At 39.4% G+C, this 25,288-nt stretch overlaps 1 protein-coding gene across 2 annotated transcripts; it reads left to right on the top strand.

The window, feature by feature from the left end:
* The first annotated feature begins 2,313 nt into the window (after positions 1–2,313).
* CDCA7L (cell division cycle associated 7 like) lies at positions 2,314–15,287 on the top strand. 2 transcript variants are annotated; one of them, XM_085307611.1, is made up of 9 exons: positions 2,314–2,509; positions 5,770–5,901; positions 6,402–6,761; positions 8,425–8,499; positions 9,942–10,127; positions 11,608–11,742; positions 12,651–12,800; positions 13,784–13,920; positions 14,589–15,287. In XM_085307611.1, the coding sequence occupies exons 1-9, from the start codon at positions 2,327–2,329 to the stop codon at positions 14,617–14,619; spliced, it is 1,389 nt and encodes a 462-aa protein (XP_085163737.1). In that variant the 5' UTR covers positions 2,314–2,326; the 3' UTR covers positions 14,620–15,287. The 2 variants fall into 2 exon arrangements, with proteins under 2 accessions (XP_085163737.1, XP_085163738.1); XM_085307612.1 differs by having other exon boundaries at positions 11,611–11,742.
* Positions 15,288–25,288: the final 10,001 nt, after the last annotated feature.

A 25,288-nucleotide genomic window follows, 5' to 3' on the forward strand; every position in this document is an offset into this window, starting at 1 on the left:
AATATTTTGAAGGAGCCAGAGGAGAAAAGGGCAGCTCACTGTGCTAAGAACACAGTTGTTGATGTGTGTTATCAGGGTGCCCTTTTAAAACTCCTGGGGTATGGCCACCCTACATGAATCAGGTGTTTTCTGTTATTAAATTAAGACATTTAGGTGGAAAGGAGACTCCTGAGCAATTGTATGAGACTGTGGGGAGCAGGTCACCAACTAAAAAGCYTTGAAGTTCTGCAGTAAGTTACTTAAATCAGTACTTCAGTATTTGGTAAAGATCAAAAAAAGGTCCTCAACTGGGAAATTTTTTTTCTTTTTTTTCTTTGTTCAAAGTCAGTAATTACACCCCCATAATGGCTCCTCTGGTGCAGATGCAGAAGTAATAGACGGAGAAGAAGAAATTAGTTAGGCATACAGTAATCGCAGCAGTGGCTAACTCAGCAGCACAATAGCACAAGAACTAATGCAGTGGCTCCTGGAAGCAATTTATTCATAGCAACAAGGCTCGCGGCTCCTTGTATGTTTTTCCATCGCGCCATTAAWATGCATAATGCTTCGTTTTTAACACTGCTCCATATTGAGTGTATTCCCTCACAGCGATGGAGCGGGACTCTGGCTGTTCCTTTGAAGAGGTGGGGCGAGGGAATAGCCAAAAGGACTCTAATAGGGACAGCATGACTTCTGCATCAGCGTGCTGGATGGTGCTGTGATATGCCTGCAAGGGTCATTTGTTTACAGATGAATTGTGCTCTTGCTTAAGCCATTGTAAATCAGTTTTGAGTGTGTTTACGTCAGTTTTGTAAAAGCAGAGAAAGAATTTAAGCAAGAAATTAAGCCCGTATATGCCTGTTACTTATTTCAGTGAGTTGAGGCTTTGATTGGGATGCTGCTTCTTGTCCTAACAGAAATGGATTTTTAACAGGAATGTTATTTTTAGAGAATGATTTGCCTAGGGGATGTTTGTCTTGGCACAAATTAAAAATACAAAAAAAAAAGTTATTACACGAGGCCCTGAGCCTCTTGGTTGTCTGTGACAGTGGGCAAGTCCAAGCTACTCTCTATKTCTGAGTTCATCTGGGGGATGTTCTCCAGAGCTTGCAGTGCTAGGGACCTTCTCCTTTGGGCAAGAAGCATATCTTCCTCACCTGTTGATCTCACTCGCTCACTATTTCTGAGATTTAATCAGAACAATGGAAATTCCACTTGCAGCCTTAGTGTACAAAATGCAGTGAGGGAGGCTCTTTTTTAGTACAAGCAGTATGCATGAAATGTATGCCCTGTGGATATAGAATGTAAATGTTTCGTCCCCAGTGAGCAGTTCRGACACTTGTTGCCCTGAGCATTTCTGTGAATGGCAAAATGGTTTTGCAAGTGATACAAATATGCATAAAGATGTACTCTGAGGCTTARGGTAGGAAATGGGCATTAATTAGGCAGTGCAAAATACCTCCTGCCTCGTTTTTCTAAGGTTGGATCTGTTCATCCTGTCCTTCCACACATACAGTCCTAAAATAGCCTGGGTCAGAGCGGTCTGAAGGCTTCCTGATTGTCCTGTTACGAAGTGAGGCTTATCTGAAATGCCTGATAAAGTACTTGACCATGGGAAATGTTAGCGCTGGTGATACAAGTTTCCTTTGGTATTGAGACTGAACCTCTTGAACTCTTATGTCATGACTTTGGTCACTTCAGAAAGTGCCTGTGGCAGTGCTCCCTGGCTGGCTAAATCTTGGCCTTCAAGCAAACAAGAAGTATTCTTCATAAAATGGGTTTTCACTTTCTTACCACGTGTCTCAAAATAAGTGCTGCATAATTAGTGACCAAAAAAAAGTGTTTTTGTTTTATTTTTTTAATTAATAATTCCAAATTTTAATTTTTGGAATTAGCTAAGTGTCTGTTAAAATATGTAAAATACCGTTACAAATAACTTGATGAAATTTCATTTTACTTGTTCAGCCTTTGATTATGTTTGGAGGTGTGTTGCCTYACTTCTGATGGCCTCCTCCGTAAGAGGAGGAGTGGTAATGGTGTCACTGCTGACCAAGGGGACCCTGATCACGCTTTTGTGAAGATTAGGCATGCAGATATTCATACATCTGAGAGGTGCACTGTTGAGGTGCATAGTTAAACATCTGCATATTGCACCCGCTCTCTAGTCCCAGATCTAGGAGTCTGTATTTAGGGATTAAAACAGTCTGTATGGAATTTCCTGGAGTTTAGCTAAATGAGATACAGTCTTGCTACACAGAATATTTCTTATACTTATTTCTACTTGAATAAGAGTGTAAAAATAAATGAAGTTTACCATTGCCAGTTTGAGTTTTCCTAGTAAATTGGCATGTCTGACTTTATCTTCTGTCTCATKTTGAATTGGAAGCAGATACCCAAAGATGTGGCTGACATTTTTAATGCCCCCAGTGATGATGAAGATTTTCTGGGGTTTCAGGAAGATGCTCCCATACAGACACTGTTGTCAGAGGACAGCTGTGATAGTTTTGATTCCTTGGAATCAGGCAAAAAGGTAGGAACAGATTTCCATGGCTCGGTTATGCTCATTTGGTACAGTAGTATTTCTCTGAGCCTACATCAAGACTGCACAAGCCGTAACTCACAGCAAAAACTCAGAATCTGTAATCCTTTTATTAAAAATARATGTAAATGAGCTTGCTATCCTTTTCAGAGTTTGGATACTTTTTAACACTCTTTCATAATATAAAAAGGAAACTGGATTTCCTTAGAGGATGAGCTGAAGTGAAATAGGTATCTATAACTCTTCAATACAGTATTTAAGAGAGAGAAAACAACCATCCAGCGGTAGCCTGCAATGGATGTATAAGACTAAGCAGCAATGCATTACAAGAGATGGGTATTGTGAGTATCACTGCAGATGGGCAGTGTTTGTTTCAGAAATTCATATCCTCCTACTGCTGTTTCTGTACTAAAATTGTTGTTTTAGTGGTGGTGACCCACAGAAAGCATTAATTCTTATTCTAATTTTGAGAATTGCTAATTCTCTGGTATTTTAGCGGTGAAATAGCTGATCATTGTAATGATTTAGTATTTTTATGATTTAATTTTTATTTTTCTTTGAATTGGTTACAGGAAGAGAAGAGAAATGGTGTTCTGTCTTGGCTATCATAAAATTCAGTTTTTCATTCTTTTCAAGCTTATAAGCTATAGAGAGAGATGGATTAATGTGCTAAATGATACTTGTGCCAGTTCTGTCCTAGCTGAGGTCTCTCCGTTCCGTTAATAACAAAATTGAAAATGACTTCCTTTTTTTAGCCCACCAGGTTAGTACCTGGTAAAGAGCTGATGAAGATGATGATCAGTGTTAGCAAAGGGATCAAACAAAATAAGCACGTACTCTTACTGGGACTTGTAAGCAAATGACACCCTGAAAGGCTTGTACAAAACGTGGAAGCCTTTTTTTTTGAGTAGAGCTGCAGTCTACAGTACGCAGAAAGATAGTTGCTAAGARAAAGTGAAGTATGCTGGGCTCTAAATCATTTTTGTAGTGTTGGTGCTCCACAGTGCTACTGGTAACTTCAGGAAACCAGGAGGTAGCCTGCTGTATTTTTGGATTTGTACAGAGTGTGAAGAATGATTAACGTAGAGATGGTGGTGGGGCAAACCTYGTGCAGAGGCTTTTACTTCTGCTACCCTTGTTTGGTGACTGCAGGCAAGTTATGTTAGTTTTCGGTGCTTTGGTTTCCCAGTTTGTCAAGTGAGGATTAATAATGGTCTCAGCTGCGGAGCATTTTAAAATCCTCTGACAAAAAATGCTGTGTAAGAGCTAGGTACTGTTAATTTAGTATGCGGTGCTGGGGAATCCACCYGGTATTTCTTGTCCACGAATGAGAGCTGTTCAGAATATAGAGCCAGCACAGACAGCTTCCTCGTCATTTCTGTGTTTCCCTTAGGCTGTGAGTAATTTTAACTTTCCAGCAGTATTGACCTTAACGTCTTTGCCTCTTAAGCGGTACAGGARAAGGCCACTTTTTGCCAGGTAACACTACTGCTATGAAAGACCGTAGGTGCGCTTGCTCTGTAGGAAACAAAATGGTTTGGGTGTGAAAGAGCAAAATGACGGGAAGTTAAGAAAAAATGATGCGGTGATTAGAAAGCCAGGCACCTGCTTTGCGGGGCAATGAGTGGCACGTCACCTGGGGACAAATCAGGTGCTCCAGGTGGTCCCTGGATGGGGATGCACGAGTGCTTTTGCAAGTGTTGACTTCTGCGTGTCTGTTTTTCCGTGGGGCTTTCTGTAATCCTGTCCCTGTAATCTCCACACTTGGGTTTGAGTTTCAGCGGCTTCTCCCATAGGTAGTCCTGGGGATTATTTTACCGTGTGCAGACCATCCTTATAGGTGTAACACAGCATAGCTCGCGGTTTGTTACTTTCAGTCAGTTGAGCTGAGAAACAGGTCAAGAGTTTCCTCCACCCCCAACCATCAGTGTGAAATTGCATGGAAACATGGAACCCATACAAACGTGAGTTTTCCTCCAAGAAATGCAATTTAACTTTAAAGTAACTTCCCTATTGTGTTTGTTCCTTTCTCAAGCAGCTGCACTGCAGCTATCAACAAAAGAAAAAAGTAATTTTGCTTAGGGAAAACTCATTCCAATTACCCATAATAATTTGTAGATGTTTTAAGTGCAAAGAAACAGCATATGCTGTAGCTCCCCCTCCCATTCCCCTGTAAGTTTTTCCACTCATCTATTGTATCTGTTTTGCAGCAGACATTATCTTAACCTAAAGAAGTCTGTAATTAAAGTCAGAGAAGGGAGGGAATTGAAAGGAGGAATAAAGATATTTAGCCAAGTGCYTCATATGAAAGGTCATTTCTCTATCTTGTGTGGGAGGAAGAAATAGCAGACAAAAATTGGGGAAACAAACTTATCTTAAGTAAATGTTGCTGACTTTCAAAAGGCAGGTGTGGTATAACATGCGTACGTGCCTACCATGAACAAGTCTTTCAGAAGATTAATAGGGACAAATTGACAGATGCACTAATACTGATTCAAATTAGAAGTATGGAAATTAATTTTCTGATTTAGTGACTGCATTGCTTTTAAAGTGTCAGAGAAAACACTATATTTATGCCTTATCGGTATGTAATGTGCATGTCCTGGAAAGTGTTTTAARGAGATTTTATTTGATTTTTCATGGAATGACATTTTTCTTACTAGTCTGACAGAAATTTGGGATCTGTCTAGCCAAGAACATCTTTGAATGATAAAAAAATAAACCACGGCACTAAAACAGAAGTTTGAGCATTTAGAAGGTAGAGGGTTTTTAATTAGCTTATTTGAAGCTCTTGGAGTTTTGTGTTGGCATCTGTTACTTTAGAATAGTATGAGAGGGAACAGACTCCATTGCCAGGAGCCTTTAGTACCTCTGCAGCAAACCCAGAGAAGAATTTTGTTTCTACTCTTAATTTAAGAAAAGGAGGGTTTTTCYTACTGTGATGGTGTGTTGATTTCTTCTTCCCCCCTTCTTCCTCCCCCCTTCCCTCCTTTCCCCCCACCCCCATGAGAAGAAGCTCAGTCAATCTCTTGTGCTCAAAATGAGGATTTTTTTAATTTAAAAAGAATTGATGCTGAAATTCTAGATGTCTTCTATTTGTTTTCTTTTGACAAATATTGCCTGTTAAATGTTTTCACAGTACCTGCCATGTAGCTGATTGTTGTGTAAACCTTAGGATCTTCTTATTTTGACTGTGCATCACTACTTTATATATGACAGTCTTTCATAGCTACTGGTTGTTATTTTTACAGGATGCTCGAATGCAGTCCAGATACCTCACTGAGGAGTTGCAGAGGATTTTCACCGAAGACACGGACTCCGAAACTGAAGTGTTTGAAGGCTTTGCTTCAAGTGAGGTGGATGTGAACAAGAAACAAGTTCTGGTAAAGGCAGCACTATTGCAACAYGTCTGTGCATGCACTCACCTACCTGTGAATGTATATATTGACTTCTTCTGCATAAACGTATTCTAGTAGGAATGTTTCTGATACACTATGATGTTCATTATTCATGCTGAAGAAAAATAAGTATTGTATGGAAAGGAAAGCTTAATTTAACGTAGTATGTCATAATAGAAAGAAGGACRTCTCCCTATGCTTGTAGCATTAGGGACTGACATTGCTGGGCAAGATTGTTCCTCTGAGCACAGCCAGCATGAAAATTTGTGCTGTCTGTACTCCAGGTAATATTTAATATGTAGATATTGTGCTGGTCTTTGCAAARGGAAAAGTCGCATACTGTGACGTTTTTAAATTTGTTGGTTTGGGTGAATTTAGAACAATGCCTTCAGGTGATGAGAGTGCTGCCTAGGATTAGTGATTAAAAACCAACCTTTTCTTGTGTCACAGCTGATAATATAATGTGGAATTCTTTCTGCATGTAGGCGGTAGAGTCGGATTTGAGTGATGAAGAACGTGGTAATTTATTGGGTAGCGAGGAAGAGGAGGAGGATAAGACAAAGAAGAAGGTTTCCCCCAAGAGAAGAAGCTTTGGTCTTCGTGTTGCATTTCAGTTTCCCACCAGGAAGTCTTCTGAGAAAAAAGTGCCTGAACCAGCTTTTTCTAAGTTACCTTTTAAGGACAATAAAGACCTCACACCTCTTTCCAAAGAAATAAGTTCCAAGCGATGGCATAAACTAGAGGGCTCTGCTTCAGAATCTGAAGAAGACATTAAAGAAACACAGGAAGAAAATTCTAGTGCTTTGCTTAAAAGAGCTATGAATATTAAAGAAAATAAAGCCATGGTAAGACTTAGAAGGAATATTTTGTTTTCTTGTTTTTGCATCTGAGTACTTAGGTTCGGCATACTTGAATTTTGGGGTTCTCACAGGTGCTGTGCTGGGACTTCGTATTCAAAACATGTCAGAAAAAGAAATAGCTGATCCCTTCATATGGTTCATAGTGTCATCTTCACAATAGCAATTCTAATTTCTGMTGGTGACTGAGAACTCTATTTTAGTTACTAGTTGCAAATACTGCTAAAAAACCCAGGATCATACATGTAAGTTTTCAGTTGTGTGAGATGTGATATTTACAGTAATACTTAGCTATATAGCCAGTGAATGTGTGTGTGTGTGTGTGTGTGTGTGTACGTACCTGGGGGAGAAGAGAGAGACTCTGATCATCCCCTAACAACTTTTCCATCTGTTGTCCAGAATTCCTCCAACTCTCTCTGTGAAAGTTTGAGTCCTGAGCTTCTCCTTCAGTTTTGGGTGTGTTGGCTTGCAGCTCTCAAGTAAAAACTTGGTTTAGTTTTGTATTTATTTCTAATCTATCTTGTTTTCTCACTGTTGTTGTGCTATTCTTGCTGCTGTTCCTTCTTACCTTCCAGCCTTCCTTGTAGCTCAGTCATTATTAAATTCATTAACATCCTACTTACAGTACTGTAATGACATAAAATATATCTTAATAAATGCCACACAGAAGTATTAACTGAGAAGTGCTGCGTTCACCTTTTAATCTTATGATTGCTGTGGCTGCCTCAGAGACAACTGCTAGCCAGTTCACCTCTGCTATTGCTGGCTTTTCTGAAGATATCCTCACCCTGATCTTCTAGGACAAGTCATACTGTTTGACCTGTCAGTCACTGTTTCTCTTAAGAGGTAAATGTGCGTTTGGGTCTCCCACATGGTACAACAGAATCTTCCTTCCTCCAAATTGCTTGTAGCGCTGCCTATACCGTGGCTGGGGGGATGACCAGTGAGCTGAAGATTTTGCAGATGAGTGTGCCTATGTGTCCCTGTGTGTATATGCACAGAAAGGGAACTCAAAGAAAGCAGTTGGTATTTAACATTGTTGATTGCRGATTGCAGTGTTTGTGAAAGCAGCAGCAGCTCTCGTGCTGGGAAAAAAAGGAAGCTCCTTGTCATCATTACTAGGACCACAGTGAATCACAACAGTTTCCTTGTTGTTTCCTCACTGCTTAAGGGGACACTCATTTTGTCAGTTTGTTCACTTGCAAGAAGCATAGGTGTATCACCAGTTATTTAGTAAAATATCCCACAGAGAACCTCTTACAGTCTTTTGATACAGCTTAGATTATCGCCTGTGTTGCCAAGGACATCTGCTCTACCTTTTTCCCCTCCTGAACTGTGAATTTCTCATTATCTGTCATAGATGCCACAAGCATGATGTAACACTTCACTGCTGTTTTTGACAACATTGGATATAATTCTAGCAGCATGACTCCAGTAAGAGTCAATGGGAGCTGCAGAGTTCAAACCAGAGTTTTGCTCATTCAGGGATAAATGAGTCCCCCTTAAATGAAATGCCTGCAGAAAGGTTTCATGCAATAAGATTTAATGTATTTATAATAATTCAGAGTGCATGTGAAGGGAGTGGATGATGCATGTCCAATATTTTCAACTTTACAATGAGTTTTCAGTATAATATTATTGTTCATTTCAGCTTGCCCAGCTATTAGCAGAATTGAATTCCATACCTGACTTATTTCCAGTGAAAACACCCACCTCAACTCCTTCGGTAAGTCTCCATGACAGACTACAGGTGACAGGTATTTTTGCCAAACTTACTATTAATTTATTTCCTGATCAAACACCTTTACCAAGTTCCGTTTTGCTTTGGTTTTGGGCACTTTATTTGTATRGACTTGCTATTCATCAGTATTTAGGTACCAGAAGTTTCATGGTAATGGAGTTTTRTAGGATACTTTATAAGCAAATATATAGACCAAGATTAGGCGTTACTTCATCACTTTCGTCCCAGAACAACTTCTGAGATGCCAGACAGATGTCTGTTCATGTAAGAATGAGAAAGTTAACAGACGAGTAGTTGCTTTCCTTTGTGTTTAGATCCTGTTAATTTCCCTGTCATTGGCTTTTCTTTTAAAATCCACATTTCCCCATACAGCTCTGATGATGAAATTCAACCAGTCCAACATAAAAACTGGGATGATACTRTAGTTACCTTGAGCAGCTTTTGGTTTGAAGCAGAGGACTCCCAGCTCCTCTAGGATCTCCTTAAGTAATGTTAATCCGTAAGTCTTAGGAACTGAAGATAGTTGAGGAGGATATAGAGTTATTAAAACCATGTAAAACTGTTTTTATGATAATGTGGARATAAATGATACAGTCTCTAAAAGGCTGGAACCTTGCAACTAGGTAAATGCTTATTATAGAATGTTAAAACATTTTTTTAATATATACATAAGCTTACTGTTTTTATTTAGTATCTTTTTTGAGGAGGGGGGAGGGCAGCAGGAATATACTAATTAGCTCTTCTGCTTGGCTTTTGATTTCTAGCACRTCTCCTTGTAATGTGAAAGTCTTTCACTTTAAGGAAATAATGAGAGAGTATGGTAGCTAGCAGAGTTACTTTCTACATCTTGTTTATGTTGCCAGATTTAATATGCTGACACTTCTATAAATGCCTTTATGGTAGGTGGCCCTGCAGGACTCCTGTTGTGTGAGTTCAGTCCTGCAGTAATTGGCAGGTATGAYGACATTAAGAGGACACCTTGTGCCTTCCAGGAATGTAGGCGAGGACACTTCTTAATTGTCTTGCAGGGCCCTTTCAATTGAAAATTATAAAAGAAAATAATCTAGAACTTGAATTACTCCTTGAAGGTGTGTTCAAACTGCTATAGGGAGATCTGAAGTGTTGAAGATCTTGAACTGCTGAAGAACAGTGAGAACTAGCTTCCACCTTAAAATGCTACCCATGAAAGTTGTATACTGTTTAGTGATGTTAATCAGTAAAGAATTTGCCTGTGAATGTGATCTTCTTACAGGAACAAAAAGTTATAGGACGTAGGGAAAAATTCTTAAGTATGCTAGAAATTGCTGAGGTTTGGTTTAAGAAATACAGTATGGAAGAAGAACAAATTGAATCGTAATTGTACAAGCGTCAAGCAGAAATTTTGAGATAATTGCAAACACTTGTTACTGGAAATTTTTTGTCTCTAGAAACAGAAGAAAATCCCAAGGAGGACATTTTCTGAAGGTCAGATAGAGCGTCGCATGAACCCAACCAGAAATGCTCGTCCACCAGAGAAGTTTGCCTTGGAAAAATTTACTGTGTCTGCTGCCAAATTTGCGGAACACTTCCGTAGCTACAGACAGCAAAACCTCTTGAAGAAAAGACTCAGTGTGGTATTTACCCAACTTTGATATCTCCAGCAATCAAGAATTAGGAAACATTCCTTTAAATTTTTGTCCAACACTTAGAACAGGCATAACATTTTACAGAAAGTTAATGAGAACCTTTGGTTTGGGATTAGCTACCGAAAAAAATGTCTTGCAGGCTTTCTTGCCTCTGCTTTCATCCGTTGACTAGGCTCTATTTGTGAACTGTGTCTTATTCAAACATAACAAGGCAGTTTACTCATGTTCTAGCATTTATTTATTATCTGAAAATTGTTAGAGTCACACTGTGCATGGCCTCAGAGTGGCAAGGCAGTGGGCCTGGTGGTGGTGGCAGGACAGATTTTCCTTATCTTCAAGCCAAGGAAAAAGTAGCCAGAACTGTTCTCTGGAGACAGCAGAGGGAAGATAGAGAGGAGTTATATAGCTGAACTTTGAATGAATGAAGGGAATACGCACCAGCCAACTGCTGATACACTGGTTAGCCATTCAGAGTTGCAGATTGTATTCTTCCTCATTTTTTTTAAAATCTCTTTTTGATACATTCATTTGCATCTCTTGTTTTTCCTCCCTTTGGCCCATAGTACTTGCATGTTTTTATTCACTGTAGAGCCTTTATGAGGCAGACTCTTAAGTCTGTAYCTGTACATGGTTGAGGCTGGATCCCAGCTCTGCTAATGGGAATAGCTGAAGCATTACAGAGGGAACTTGGCTATTAAAACAGTAGAGTAGCACTGAATGAGAGCATGGTCTGGAAAATGAAGAGAAGAGAGCTGATCTAAAGTGAAGGACAAATAAGGTGTTAAAAATAGGGTAGGGGAAAGCTAAGGATCGGATGAGACGTGTACATGAAATTTGAAGTCTACTGAGAAGTGCGGATGATCTGTGCATCAGAGTCAAAGAAAAATAYGTTTGGAAAAGAAAAAGACCACTTAACAGTGGGCAGAGGATTCTCTTTTCAAATAAGGAAAAGGATAGTAAGAAAGAACTGGGTATGGTAGGTTTAGCCCAAATTTTTTTGTAAGTTTTTTTGCAGGGTATTAGAGATAGTTATTAGAGAAAGCCACAGGAGAGCATGGTAGGAGACTGAAAGAGCAAAGTGTGGGGGAAGTAGGTGGTTGTAATTCCTTATTTTGAGGGGGAAGAAATATGCATGTGTGAAGAGATGTACTGGAGGTGTGCAGGGAATGCAAAGAAAAGGAGGTAGCAGTAACACGTGACAGGGACTTGTGGGAATAGAGGTAGCAAGGAGATAATTATGGGAAGRAAGAACCTACAACCAGAATAAACAGAGTAGAGAAAGAGTTGAGGAGGAGAGGGAGAGAAAGATGGAAAACCCAGCTCTATTACCTGTTCTTCCCTTGGTCCCCAGTCCTGTAGTTCACCCCCTCTGGCCTGCATATCCATTCTGAAAGAAAGAATTTGTCACCAACGGTGGTGACAGAGTCTTCATGCCACTGAACAAAGGTGTTGAGATGAATTTGTTTAGCAGGGGGATTGTGGAGTGCGCAAAAGAAGGAGGTCATCGAAGTACTCATCTTACCGTTCTGCAAAGGATATTACTGAAGAGGACTTGGACAACATTGCAATCACGGTTAAAGACAAAATCTATGATAAAGTTCTAGTAAGTGGCTGTTATTTTCTTTATGCTGTACATTCACTCTAAATTAGAATTATTTTTCAGTTCATCTGGTCTTGCTAAAAGATGTCCTTCCTGAAGTTCTGGAGAGTGCAGCCCTGCATTATCACATTGTGCAAGTACAGCTTGAAAGCTTTGCCAAGCTTCTGTGGGCTTGCCCCTGCTGGTTGCTATGCCCCACCACCTTTGGCTCTGCTAAGAAGTGCTGTTGAGATCAAGTCTTTCCTGCCACAGAGCTATTAAGTGGAAATTGATACAGCTACGACTCACCACTGATAAGAGTTGAGGTCCCATTTATCTTTCATTCTCACTTAACATTAATAACTGTTGATGCTATAGTTGTACCACTAAATAATACTGATTCCTGCTGCTTCTTGTACCCCCAGAAATTACATTTCTGTAAGGGCTGGCTAGTTTCCAAAGCTGTGGATGAAAGTCTTCCTCCTTTCCTTCACATGATTTGACTATTATTATACTTGTATATTTAGCAGTCATAAAGATCTGGATGAGCATCTTATACGTTTCATGCCTTGTTATATTTGCAGAGGTGAGTCATGAGCTCATCTTCTGACTAGTTTTAGCTTTTTTCCTGAGAGAGAGGAAGRGAACAAAAATGCAACATAAGGTTTGTATTTTATGAGACTCCAAAGCAATTGAGGACAGGCACTTTCTCTATAAAGTCTATATATATCCCTAGCATATTTCCATGTGCTATATAATTGATCATCATAACAGAAGCTATGTTTTGTTACTAGTATTTTCTTTGCTTAATTTGATTTGGATTTGGAGTTTGTGCTTTGCTGTCAGCAGAGAAGGGTATTGTAGGWGACTTTAACAAGAAGCATTTAAGAGGTCTTTCATAAATGTGCATTTCTCTTCCTTTCCAACTTTAGGGTAGTACTTGCCACCAGTGTCGACAAAAGACAATTGATACAAAGACAATCTGTCGTAACCAGGGCTGCGGAGGTGTAAGGGGACAGTTCTGTGGCCCTTGTCTCCGAAATCGATACGGTGAAGATGTGAAATCAGCACTGCTAGATCCAGTAAGTACATTTCTTTGACCTGGAAGGATAGTATACCTATGTGGTTTTGTTAGTAAGCTGCGACAAGTGTAGTCATGATAAATGGTRTTCACTTTTTTGCCATAAAATGATCTATAGCACTATTAGGACTGACACTGTTACTGGGATGCAGCTAGATTTGTTTTTATGCTTTCAGTAATGTAGCCTTGCAAAGCAGTTTGTTGTCTCAGATCCTAATTTTTAAGTATGAGTAAAAGGGAGAATGATTCCTGAAAGTCTTGGTGTTGGCTCCCTTTCCTCTGTTACCCTGCAGAGTACATAGACTGTTGCCAGAGAGTGAGGCATATTGGTACACAAACGCATCGCAATATAATCACTCTCTCTGAACTCTGCTTGTTTTCAGACTGCCTCTCTCCACCTGCTTTAGAGATAGTCCTCTGATCCAATCTAAAAGACTATGGAAAACTAGTGACAGCAATGTCCTGGCTCAGTGAAGCAACAGCTACTATGCTGCAATGTGGAGATTTAGTAACTCCACCTGTATGTCCTGTTGTCAGACAGCTAGGAAAGGCATGGGTATATGTGTAATATGGTCTCAGGAATACTGTACTATGCCAGGCAGCCCTCTCTTAACAGATGTAATGAAATTTTAGTAACTGTGGGTACCCATCTCTTTTTGGAAGGTTCACCAGCCTAGCATGGGAAGTATCTATCATTAGGCAGTATTACAGTGCTTTTAGTCTATTAAATTAATATCGAGCAAGTCATTCAGTGAGCCTGAGTTGTCAGAGTAAGAAATATTCAAGCGAACAGACTAGAACTTAATCATTTCTTTAATCCTGAGAAATTTAAAGTGTAACAAGTTTGGTTGGCTGACTGATTCTGACTTTCACAATCTTGCCGTGAATAATGAAGTGCTAAGGAAGCCATGTGCTTGCCTGTTTGGGTAATGGGAAAGAGAATATAAACTTACTTACRATTTACCCTTAATCCTGCCCTTTCAGGACTGGATCTGTCCTCCATGTCGTGGAGTATGTAACTGCAGTTACTGTCGCAAGCGTGATGGTCGCTGTGCCACAGGAATGCTCATTCACCTGGCAAAGTTCTATGGCTACGACAACGTGAAAGAATACCTTGAAAGGTGAGAGCTTTACCTTGTCAGCCTGTGAGCCTAAGCCTCACTCTGAAATTACTGCCCGAACTTGAGTTGAGTTCTCTCAAAATATTTCTTTCAAAAGAAAGGTGTACAAGTCTCTCTTAGCTTGTCATTCTAAAATAACTTAGCGCAAGGTCTTTCAACTTCTGTTGAAACTGTGTGACATTAAACGTAGCATGAGACTTAGTCTCTGTGACAGCAGATAGTTCTTTGTAAAGGGTGTTTCTCTACTTTGGAGTCTCACTGAACATTGAGTATAAGTGGTTTTACTTCAACAAGAAATCGTCACTTTCTAGATTTTAAACCAGTATGAAACTTATGCTAGTTCCTTTTTAAAATATATAGCCTTTTAAATTATCCTTTGGACTTATGTGGCCTGGGGCAGTTCCTGGACCTAGGCAAAAGTAAATTTCTGGACATCAGGTTTCTTCTAAGCTGAAACCAGCCTCCTCAAAGTGAGTCGCAGCTGTGTGCAAACAGCTAATTTGCTTTGCAAAATGAAATGCTCTTCATGTCTTGAAATCAATATTGATTGCTTCAGGCTTATAGTGGTGGTGTTTCAGAAGCTGTCATTTTCAAAAATGGAAATACTGTGTTTATGGGGAATCTGAGTTTCCAAAAGCACTAACTATGTTTTCTCACATTTCTTCTAGTTTACAAAAACAACTGGCAGATGACAATTGAGAACACTGAACTCAAGCTGTGCCTGCAACTGGTTAATATGTAGACAAGTTTTGACTTTTAAAGTTTATTGCTATGTTTTATATAAGATAGAATTGTAGAGTATAGTATATGTATTTCTGCATTTAGAATTTTTTGATTGATTGGTCTTATGCAAAAGATCTCTCAGGAAAGCGTCTCAGTAGAGAAATCTATGTGTTCAGTTATGCACAGACCTGTACATCAAGTGGAAGAGCACTCTTGAAMCTTGAGTGGTTAATTTCTAATAGGGCTACACGACTACGTGATGGAAATGTTTGTAGATTTGAGCAATAACTTTTATTTATATGAACGTGAAAGTCAGCAGAAAGGTGTTTAACAACTACCTATAAAGCATACTGCCTCTTTAAAAAYAACAACAACAAAASTCTCAAACCCTTGTGAAKCTTTATGCTCAGRTCTGGAGCAACTTTCCAGTCATTGCTGTCTGAACTTMTCTCTCCACCACTTAGTTTATGGGCCTTGTCCCTGCAAAGAAGGGAGAAATGCTTTCATCTGAATGCCATTATATTCCAGCCAAACAGCCAAAGCTGATGCGACCTAGTAGTGGGAGGATGATTATTTTTTTTTATTCCAAAGTGCAATTAACCACTGAAACATGAAAGTGGAAGAGTGTTTTTTGTTTTTGTTTTCGTTTTTTTAAAAAAAAAAAGAAAAAATAAAGGAAAAAAAGGGGGGGCACACTGTTTTTGTAAGTTCTATATTTAAAAAAAATTGTCAATTTCATCCCAATAAAGAAAAAAGATTGCTCACCAGCAGTTTTTCCATGTGAATGCACCTGCTGCCTGAGCCAGCCATCTTACAGTAATCATACTTGGTTTAAACAGTTTCCAGATTTTTTTTAAATATAATGCTTATTGGATATTGTTTTTAATATGTGCAGCCAAGTTTTTAGACAACTTTGTCTAAATGTAACATGTTTTTATTGTAGTCTGATTATGTTTAAATTTATGTAAGAAAGATAAGTTTCATTTTATGTAGAGAGAATAAAGAATAATCAAGAGAAACATTTCCGAGTCAAATCATACACTGAGCTGCTACGATGCTACCATTTACTTTCCCCTAACCAGTGTAATGAAGCAAGGCTTGCAGGTCAATAATCATTATATAGAGAACCCCCTGCACACAACATGAAAGATAAGGAAATAGCAAAATAGAACACATGTATTTCACTGAGGAATGTGCTTTTGGGAGGCAAATCAAATGTGCTAGCTGATCGTGAAAAGTACTTATCAAGGCAGACTCTGAGAAAGCAGCATATACCACTGTAGGCTTGTAGTACTAAACTGCTAAGAATACAGCTACTCCTGCCAGAACCCACTTAGCTGGCTTCCTTTGCTTTTCAGATTAAAAGTCCAATTGTAAGTATGCTCTCTGCTTTTAGTTTTATATACTGGACACTTTTATTTTCCTTTTGATTCACTGGAATAGCCCTTACAAAAATGACTGGCATTGCTAGAGGCAGTTCATTGAGCCGGGCTTCAGCTATGGTCCCTAGTTGCAGATCCYACCTGGCTCCTGTAATACATGGAGGCACATAGTTTAAATGGTGTTCTGTAGTGCTACACCAGAACAATTTGGTTTTAAACAGTTGCTTATTGCTAAATATATTTGCGCAAATTATGTTTGAACATACAGTTTTAGTGTAGACTGTTGACCTGTTGTGCTTTATCGCTTTTATGAATGTGAAGATGAATGTGATGYTCAGAATAGCAGTTCACAATAGCACCTGCCTGGACAGGACTGCTGGTTTCATCAGCGTGCCCTTCTAATGACAGTAGTGACTAGAAACTACTCACAGCTGGGGCTTTGAGTACCTCTGAGGGTGCCTGTCAAAGTAGAGTGGTTAAATTTTTTTCCTACTTTTCACTGGTCCAGAAGCTGGGGAATTACACTGAAGTGTAACTAGAGGTGGTGAGATAGTGGTGTTTTTTTGTAGAGGGTGTGATAGAGGCGGTTTTTGTGGTGAGATAGTAAMGAGTTACTTCAGCAGTACAGAAGTGATCTTTCTTAACTCCAGTGAAGTACCTTGGCACTTTCTGAATGTTGCTAGGTTTGTTAAGTAAGTTCATTGTGTGTTGTGTTCTTCTAACATGAACCAGCATAGAAAAAAATGTAGTTGCAGATTGTTGTTGTTAAGAATGGTTCTGTAGCAACAAGAAATGTTTTATATTTGCAAATACCAACACAGACACAGAAACCACAGCTCACAAGGCTCCACGGCACCTCGTTCATAATCAGAGGAGAAAGGGATAGTATTGCCCTTTGAGTAACAGACACTGTAAAAGAAATCCTCTGAAAAAAATTCAGGTTATCTTTTCAAAAGCAGTAGTCAAATGTCTTGTTCTTTACCACTCTGGCCTTCAACCTCACTCTCCCTATGTGTGTTAGCTTCTATACTAGCAACTCCYTTACAAAAGATTTGCTTTCATTTGGTTACCTTCAGGTCTAGTGAAGAGCATGAGTAATGATGTTTCTATAATTGCTAGAGTCAATCACCTTTCCTCTAATTAGCTTTAACTTAATTGAAAAACTTTCTAAGTTAAAACTAAAATCTCCATTTAACTACAGGACTTAATTRTCATTCCTAAACTAGACACTTCAGTCAGAAAAATACAGCTTCAAAAGAGCAAGATACAATGCATGTCCTCTGAAAGTTCTGAAAAGAGTGGTTGGAGCTCAGTAGATGAGCTCCACATGGGGACTGCCTGCAACTGTGTTACTGCTCCTGCAATAACTGACTGCCTRGAAGCTCTCATGAAAATTCTACTTGTAGTACACATGCATCACTTTTGTAGTACATATGCATTACTTGTTTTAGATGCGTCCTTATACCTCATGCTAATATGGATGTTACCAGGTATTTCCTTGTTTCTTGGTATGTTTCTCAAACAAGCTACGAGCACTATGGTCTAAGCACATGAAAAAATTCTGAGTTATTTAGATCAGTCTGGTAGAGTGGTAACTTCACACAGGCGGAACAGAAAACACAGGAAAAAGCAGGTGATCTTGTAAAAGGTTTTTTTGTATTTGTTTTTAAGGCAACTGTATAGCTATCTTGACCCAAAGTTTGAACTACTCACCCTATTCTGCATCTCTAAGAGCTGCAACAACTTTCTAGGTGATCAGAATCAGAATATGAAAGTTAAAGTCACAGGAAGAGTCTTGAAGTTTCTGAACCTCAACTAAATTAGAGCCCCCTTCAGACTCAGTTACTGGCAATTTAAATGCATGAAATAAATATAGCTAGTGAGTGGGAAATTTAAAGTCACAATGGACCAAAGCCAAGAATCCACTATCATTCCTAAACAACTCCCTCAATGCATTTTATAGGATCAYAGTATCAGATCCAGCTTACAGCTGGATGTGAGTCCAGCTCCTCATGGAGCTTATCTGCTTAGGAAGRAGGCTGAAATAAATTACTGAGAAAAAGCAATTTAAATTTATTTCTTCCTTTCCATAAAAAGCATTAAAAAAAAAAAAAAGTCCTTCCCTTAGTGAGAGGCCATAATCGTCTTTAGTCCTTTTGGTAACATCTACAGTCAAGCATACCTTGTCCAAAGGCCAGTTGTACTTGAATGCCAAGCTTTGCACAACAGCTTTAAAAATAATACTCTCAGTAATTCAATACCCAGMGATTAATTTTGATGTCGGAACTCTTAATGTGTCCTTCTCAGGCTGGTTATGAACAAGCCTGAGACTGTCACTGGTCCGAGATTTTTTTTTTTTTCCTTTGGCCTTTCATTGAAATAACACAAAAAAACTGCAACAGAACAACAACCACCCCCCCCTTCCCTCCCCTCCCCAGCTTCTGGCAGTGGCTGAGGACTGCATTGCCATATAACTCAAAAGATGTCATGTCTCTCTGAGTCCCTGTTTAGAACAAGCCAGTGCCAAAATATATTCTAGCCTTATGCTCTCTTCCCACCACCCTATCTATGCCTTGACAGGAGAAAAAAAAAAGAAAGTGATGAGAGAAAGTTTGGAGAGAGAGAGCAGGAGTGAAAATGTGATGAAGCTTCTCTGCAACCCTGSCACAAAACAAACAAGCCCCAGTTGGAGAGCCCTTCCACCACACAAGCAGCAGTGGCAGCAGCTGCCTGCCAGCCTGTCCACTGTCAYGCTCCCCTTCTTTTGACTCCAGCCGCTGGGAGAGAGACCTACCCCACTGCCCATCCTCCCCCAGGGAATGATGGCAGCCGGACAGAGGTGTCCTGTGAGCTCTTGGCCATCTTTCCACCAAGGCAGCAAAGAACTGGCTGAGTGCCATCAGCAGCCACTCAGAATTTGAGATACAGCGTTACTGGGCTCTCAGGTGGCTTCAGTGTCCTCTTCCCGCTTCAGCATTCTCCTCTCTGCTTTAGGAGCCCTATAGACTTCTCTAGTTTTATTCTGTCATGGAATAGTATGTATAAATATATGCATATGTGTTGTGGATGTGGCAWGGATCAGCACGTTCAGTACACTGCTGAAGATTTGAATCCTCTATTGTAATAATAACTTTATGAAGAGACTGGCAGATGGTTTTCTTTTTCCACTTAGCCTGGTAACTGAGTTAGTAACAAGGAATAAGGCAGAATGGTACTGCTAACTAACTATGCACTGAACTGGTTAAAGAATACTGACAGGAGAACACCATTAAACTTGAAAAACAGTACTACTCTCTAACTTTTTGTAAACTATGAAATTCAGCATTTATTTCCTTAGCTGCCTGTTTTCACACTTCTGAATAGACTGAAGAAGGGTTTGGGTTGTTCTCCTCTGTTTTCAAGAGATGATTACTCTGAAACCAATGAGTTTATCTGCAAGAGAATTAGGACTAGAGTATTTGAAAAATGGGCTAAAACTGCTAGGATTCCCTGTTACAGAACAATGTTGTTGCCAGATAGATTCTAAAGAGATACTTGCAAAGAAGAAAAAAGGGTGCTGTCCCACTACAATGAATCATTACACCTAAGATGTTTTAACCTTAGTTTTCGTGCCTTTTTTGTCATTTTCTTACTTTCTTCATTCAGCTTGAATGTTTGGCCTATTTTTATTTTTTTTTTATTTCAGCTAACTGCACTTAACAATCCAAACAAACAACATCACAAACATAGCTAAGACAATGGTAAAAAAATAAAATCATTTAAGAAAAACAGCCTGGCACTGAAACAATCAATCAGCCTGGATCCTTAGAATAACCACTACTTACCTGCCAGAAAGGACTGAAGGCTGAACAAGCCAGAGCACCACACTACTGCTGGCAGCACAAGGTTCTGTGTCCAGTTGTCAAGTTCTCCATATCTCCGTATCAGTAAACCTGAAAGAGAAGCAATAACAGCTTCTGCCTTAAACTGTTCTATGTGCTTTTTAGACAAAATAGAGCAGAGAATTCCACTGTAAGAGTATTATTCCTTTGTGTATGAAGAAGGTACATGGCTGAAGTAACCAGAAAGCATATGCTTACATAACCATAACATCATGTTTTAGTGGAATTTTTTTCTTTCCCAATTGTAGAAGGTGATTGGCACAAGACAGTTTGCTGGCCACAGTTAATGCGACTAYGCACAATCATGTTAACTTGTCTTCCTGAGGAGAAGCCTGAACGGGTACGACCATATTCACGCACCTTCAGAAATTTCAAAAAATTGGTAACAGTTGATACCTTCTTAGATGCAAATTGTCTGATACCACCTTCAGAAGTGCACATCATAAACTTCCAAAATAAGGATGCGCAAAGTAAAAATCAGGAGTACCATAGTCAAGACAGAGACTCTCTGAATAAAGACATAGTGCAGCACACGTTTGTTCAGAGATACTTAAGTGATTTYCAAAAACACAGAGGCTAAAACCAGTCTAGTTTAACTGCTTGTAAATGCTGGGAGCAGGGTAGGAGGAAAAGAATCCTGCAAGATGCTGAACAGCCCTACCACTTATTGCAAAGCCTTGCTTCAGTGAAGTGCTTACTGTTTCTGCAAAATTCACTTCGAAGTATAACTTACTTCTGTGAATATGACCAGTTTTTCACAACAAATGGAATAAAGCTGCTGCTTTTAGATCAGTAGAGTAACTGCACAGTAGCTAAACTGAATGTGTTACTGTTGGTAGATACTGCAGCATACTTACCAGTGAGCAGGGCTGTACTGGGTTGGATACGGTCGTTTAGTCCATGTGTCTGGCACAGCATCATAGAAACAGTACACACTGCAGCATCTCCATGTAAGAAGAAAACAGCAGCTCTTCCTTTGGAGAAAATAAAAAGCATACTGGTATCATAAAGAATAGCTATTCTTTCATGTAAAAAAATCAAAAAACCCAAAATACATAGAAGAGCAATACTATGACTTTTTAATAAGTTGCTTGCCGTCAGACCAAGGTCCAACTGTTCAACAGACCTACTTATCTCTGAAATGAGAGGGTTCATCCTCTCACCTTGAAAGTGATGAAAGCCTCATCCTCTCACCCTTGAAAGCAAACAAGGGCATAGGGGCTTGAGACAGTAGTCTTCTGCACAAATCCTGCCACGTTAAACTTTTGAGGGAGTTTCTCCAGAATATCATCCAGGATATTGCTAACTTTTGCAGCCCAATACAAATAGAGCTCTTAGAAACCACTGTAAGGGGGAACTCTCTTTGACTCCTCTCCTTGCAACTCATTTCTTCTGCAGTAGTGATCAAATATCCTATTTTCTTAGGATATAGGACGGCAGTGCTCCCCTACCTTTGCTCTCTCTTCAGCAACAATATTGAGAGGAATGATTACAAACTAACTAACACCAAGCAGTCTCTATTTATCTTAAGAATTTTATTTTACATTGACTCCATAGGCTACCAACATTTTCTCCCTGGGCTTGGGACTGCTCTACATGGATGTATCTTTGAGTTTGTGCTGTTTTATGGCCAAGCACGATTAACAGTTTATATTACTATAGTACTTAATAGCTTCTGCCATCTTCCCTCCAGTCCTTACTCTCTTAGACACTAGGCAAAGTACAGCATGCACATGCACGCATGCACACAGCAACACACATAGCTCATCCCCCAAAAGTGCCTCTCTCCCTCCCTGTAGGCCAGTTCTGGAATCAAGACAGTACAGAAATGAAAAACAATTCTTAACAGAACTAATGAACAGGAATTGAAATAAAAATATGAATCCAGCTCAGTCTCCATTTAGGACATAGCTCTGGCAGGATTAATGATGAATGCCACATAGTATTCTCCACATACTCTAATGTGCGCAGGAAATATAAATGCAATGTGAAAACCACAAGTTTCCCAGGGAAATGGAAGAATGAAGCATTGTTCTTTTGCTTGCATGGGGAGCTGTCATGTTCCTCTCTGCAAACAAGCCATGATCTGATGGTGACAAGAGAAAAAAATTGTGCCCAGAAGAAAAAGAGGGAGTAAGGAAAGAGAGAGTTACAGAACAACCATAGTTTCTCAGATTTACACTCAAGATAGTGAAGAAAACAGAAGGATCTGATAACAGAACTAGCAGAGATTTCTGAATACATTTTCTTTTCCTGCAGCTTCCTATGTGGGAGGAGGGTACAGAAAGAATCAGAGGAAAGCAGAAATTCAAGATGAAAGTTCTCACAAACGTCTCCTAGAAAATGTATTCAAACAGGTAGTGATACAAACTGYCTTTGCAGAACAGACAGTCCTATTTTAGTTACGAGACTATTTATAGGGTAACTGACTTCACTAATAGTGGTTTGATGGCTCTTAGGAATTCAGGAAAGTAAGTATTAATAAGGAGGAAAAAACTTTTAACTGCCAAATAAATCCCCACTTCACTATCCAAGATACTTTTATAGAGAACAGTATCATTTAGGAGATTGAGTTAAATCATGTGCTTTTTTGCATGAACACTGCAGGTCTTGGACCAGAGTAGCAGCATCAGTGTAACACAGGAGAATGTAACTGTTCTCTTGTGAAAAACTTGAAAACGCCACCTGAAATTTTAGGAACTTTAATCTTTAGGTTTGTATGCAGCAGTCAGCTCCTTGGAATGCAACTCCTCAGAACGAGCACACCAGGAAGGTAGTCAACRAGGAGACACAAGGTGGGGGAATTTTTACCCTTAAATTTTCCTTCTTGGCATAGTACTGTATATAACCCTCCCCATCTACCTAGTGCTCACAGCTGAACTCCACAGATCTGTGCCTACAGACTGTCTTTCAAAAACTAAGCCTGGATCTCTCTTGTCTCTCTGAYGACTACAGGTATCTGCACAATGAGAATTCAAAATCTGGATACTCTTATAGGACAAAATTGAATGAATATCATACTATGATGGTAGCTTATTATGATCTGGGTAACTGTCCATTAGGATCCCATAGTAACTACATCTCTCACAGTATATTACAGTAGCCTCCAGGTAGTCAAGCACAGCAACACAAGTTGAGCATCAATATGCTCACACAGACTAGCATATCATGGTAAATCTATACGGTATTCATTTGCAAGGCAGTTTTACTCATTTTACTCTACTTATGATCAAGAGAGAACTAGAAAATGTGTCTCTTTGTGGAGTTCCTGGACTTCAGATGTAATGTGCTCATTCTTCTTTGATCTAAGTATTAAGCATAGTGTTCCATGCTTTAAATCCGGTCTTTTTAATTTTTCTGGAATCAGTTTGGCTGTAATGTATCAACATTATTTGAGCTATCTCGACCGAAAACAGAAATATAGTGTTCCACTTACCATATTAAGTGACAAATGTCTATATTAGTGTTGTTCGCTTCAACACAGCATTTTTATATATATATAGCTTAATATGTTTTTATGGATTAAGACCTCCAAAACATAAATGCTACTGTACTACTGAAATTACAGATTCGGCACAAGAGAGGTGCTGAGGCTGAGAGACTGTCARACAGCCTCCTTGCCCAGATTTTTCCTCTTCAGATAGCAGAAAAAGTAAAAAAAATACCCTGAAAGTCTTCTCCATAGCCACTGCTCACAAGAGGAAGTCTCCAGCAGGCTCGTAGTAAGCCACAAGGCTCCCATTCAGATGAAGGGCCAACGAAGGGCAGCTGGAGAACACTCTGCTTTGGCTGCTCTTCCTGGCACAAAGATCCTGCATGTCACTGCCAGCCTGTGCTGTGAATGTGGCAGAAAGAAACACGTCCTACAGGCTGGGAGCACCTTCCTKCGTCTGGCAGAAGCAGGGAATCTATACAAAGGGAATTTCTTGCTCAACAGGTTGGAGTAAAGCACAGAAGTCACTGACTTAACAAATCTTAACATTTGTTTTTCAAGTTAGTATTACTGTATTTGTTTTTAACAACAAACAAAAAAGCAAGACAGATTCATCCCTATTTCCCAACCCATATTAAATTCAAAGTGAAAAAGAAATGTTCTCTGTAACAAGTTAAATACTCCTCCAATCCTATGTTTTGGTCCAAATTCTTCACTAGTGCACATTACACAGTTTGGCCCATTATTCATCACTAATATTAACACTCAGCTGATTTATGTTAATCTGATCTTTTTTTTTTTTTTTTTTTTTGAGAAATGAAGTCTCTTGCTGAAATAATACAGTAAGATGTATGCTCCAAGTGTCATTAACAGGAATGATAAAGCAGAAGATGAAGGTACTTTTCCTCTGCAGATTGGCCTGATCTCTCCCCTGCAAATGAACTTCTGGGCATTTCCAAAGGAGTTTTGAAGAGATTATCTGATGTTGCTGTCAAGTATCCTATCTCAGCATTGGGGTGCAGTCCATATAGAACTAGGCTTTTAGGTGGAAGCATTTCATCCGTTTATTTAAGGTGCCTAGCATAGTCCAGATTTGGTGGGACCAAAAAATCTGGTGCCAGAGCCAGTCTCCCTTCTAGTTTAAGTTAAAAAAAAAAAAATGTTATCATTTCTTGATACATTTTTTCCTGCAAGTTTTCAGAAATTTGTCTGGAATCTATTAATCTATTAAAATGACACCTATACATTCTGGCACAGAGGAGTATGGTTATCAAAGTACTTTCAGCACAGCTCTATTGGAATACTTTTCTGACATTCCTATTTTCTGCAACATTGAAGTACTGTTGCTGATTCTTTTTCCTTCATAAGGATGTTCTGAGTTTATTTCAAGGACTACCACTACAGAAACGGGTGCATTTTAAGTACTGATTTTCTGCATTTCCTCAGGAGACAAGCAAGCATTGTTATCTCATTTTGCAGATGGGAGTCTGAGACATATTGATACCAGGTCATGCAGGACACCCATGGTAGAGGCAGGAACAGAGCCCCACACTCTTCTGAACCTTCATCCCAACACAGCAACCACAACTTTAAGGTGCATAGTTAATTAGGAGCAGACACATTGTGCTCACAATGACCTTTAAGATGTTACAGGAAGCATCAGATGAATGAGACAACTAAATTAGTATAGTAGCACACGTAGAAATGATATAGTGCATGGGCCAGTATTTGAGAAATTCTCAGCTTGTCACAAGCAGTGATCCCAATGCTAGTCTTAACCAACTCRGTACTGAACCAAGTACTCCGAGCTGCACTGCTCCTGTAGAACAGGCAGCTCCTGCCTCCTTAGGTAAAGACAAGACTCAGGACTTTGGAACAGGCCAAGAATTAAATAGTAGCCAGAGCTCACTGGTGAGATATGCTCTCTGTGGCCTACCCTCCCGAGGACA

This window comes from Rhea americana, unplaced genomic scaffold (genome assembly GCF_003343005.1).
Source record: "Rhea americana isolate MKP2758 unplaced genomic scaffold, rheAme1 scaffold_26, whole genome shotgun sequence".
In the NCBI taxonomy this organism is placed as follows: domain Eukaryota; kingdom Metazoa; phylum Chordata; class Aves; order Rheiformes; family Rheidae; genus Rhea; species Rhea americana.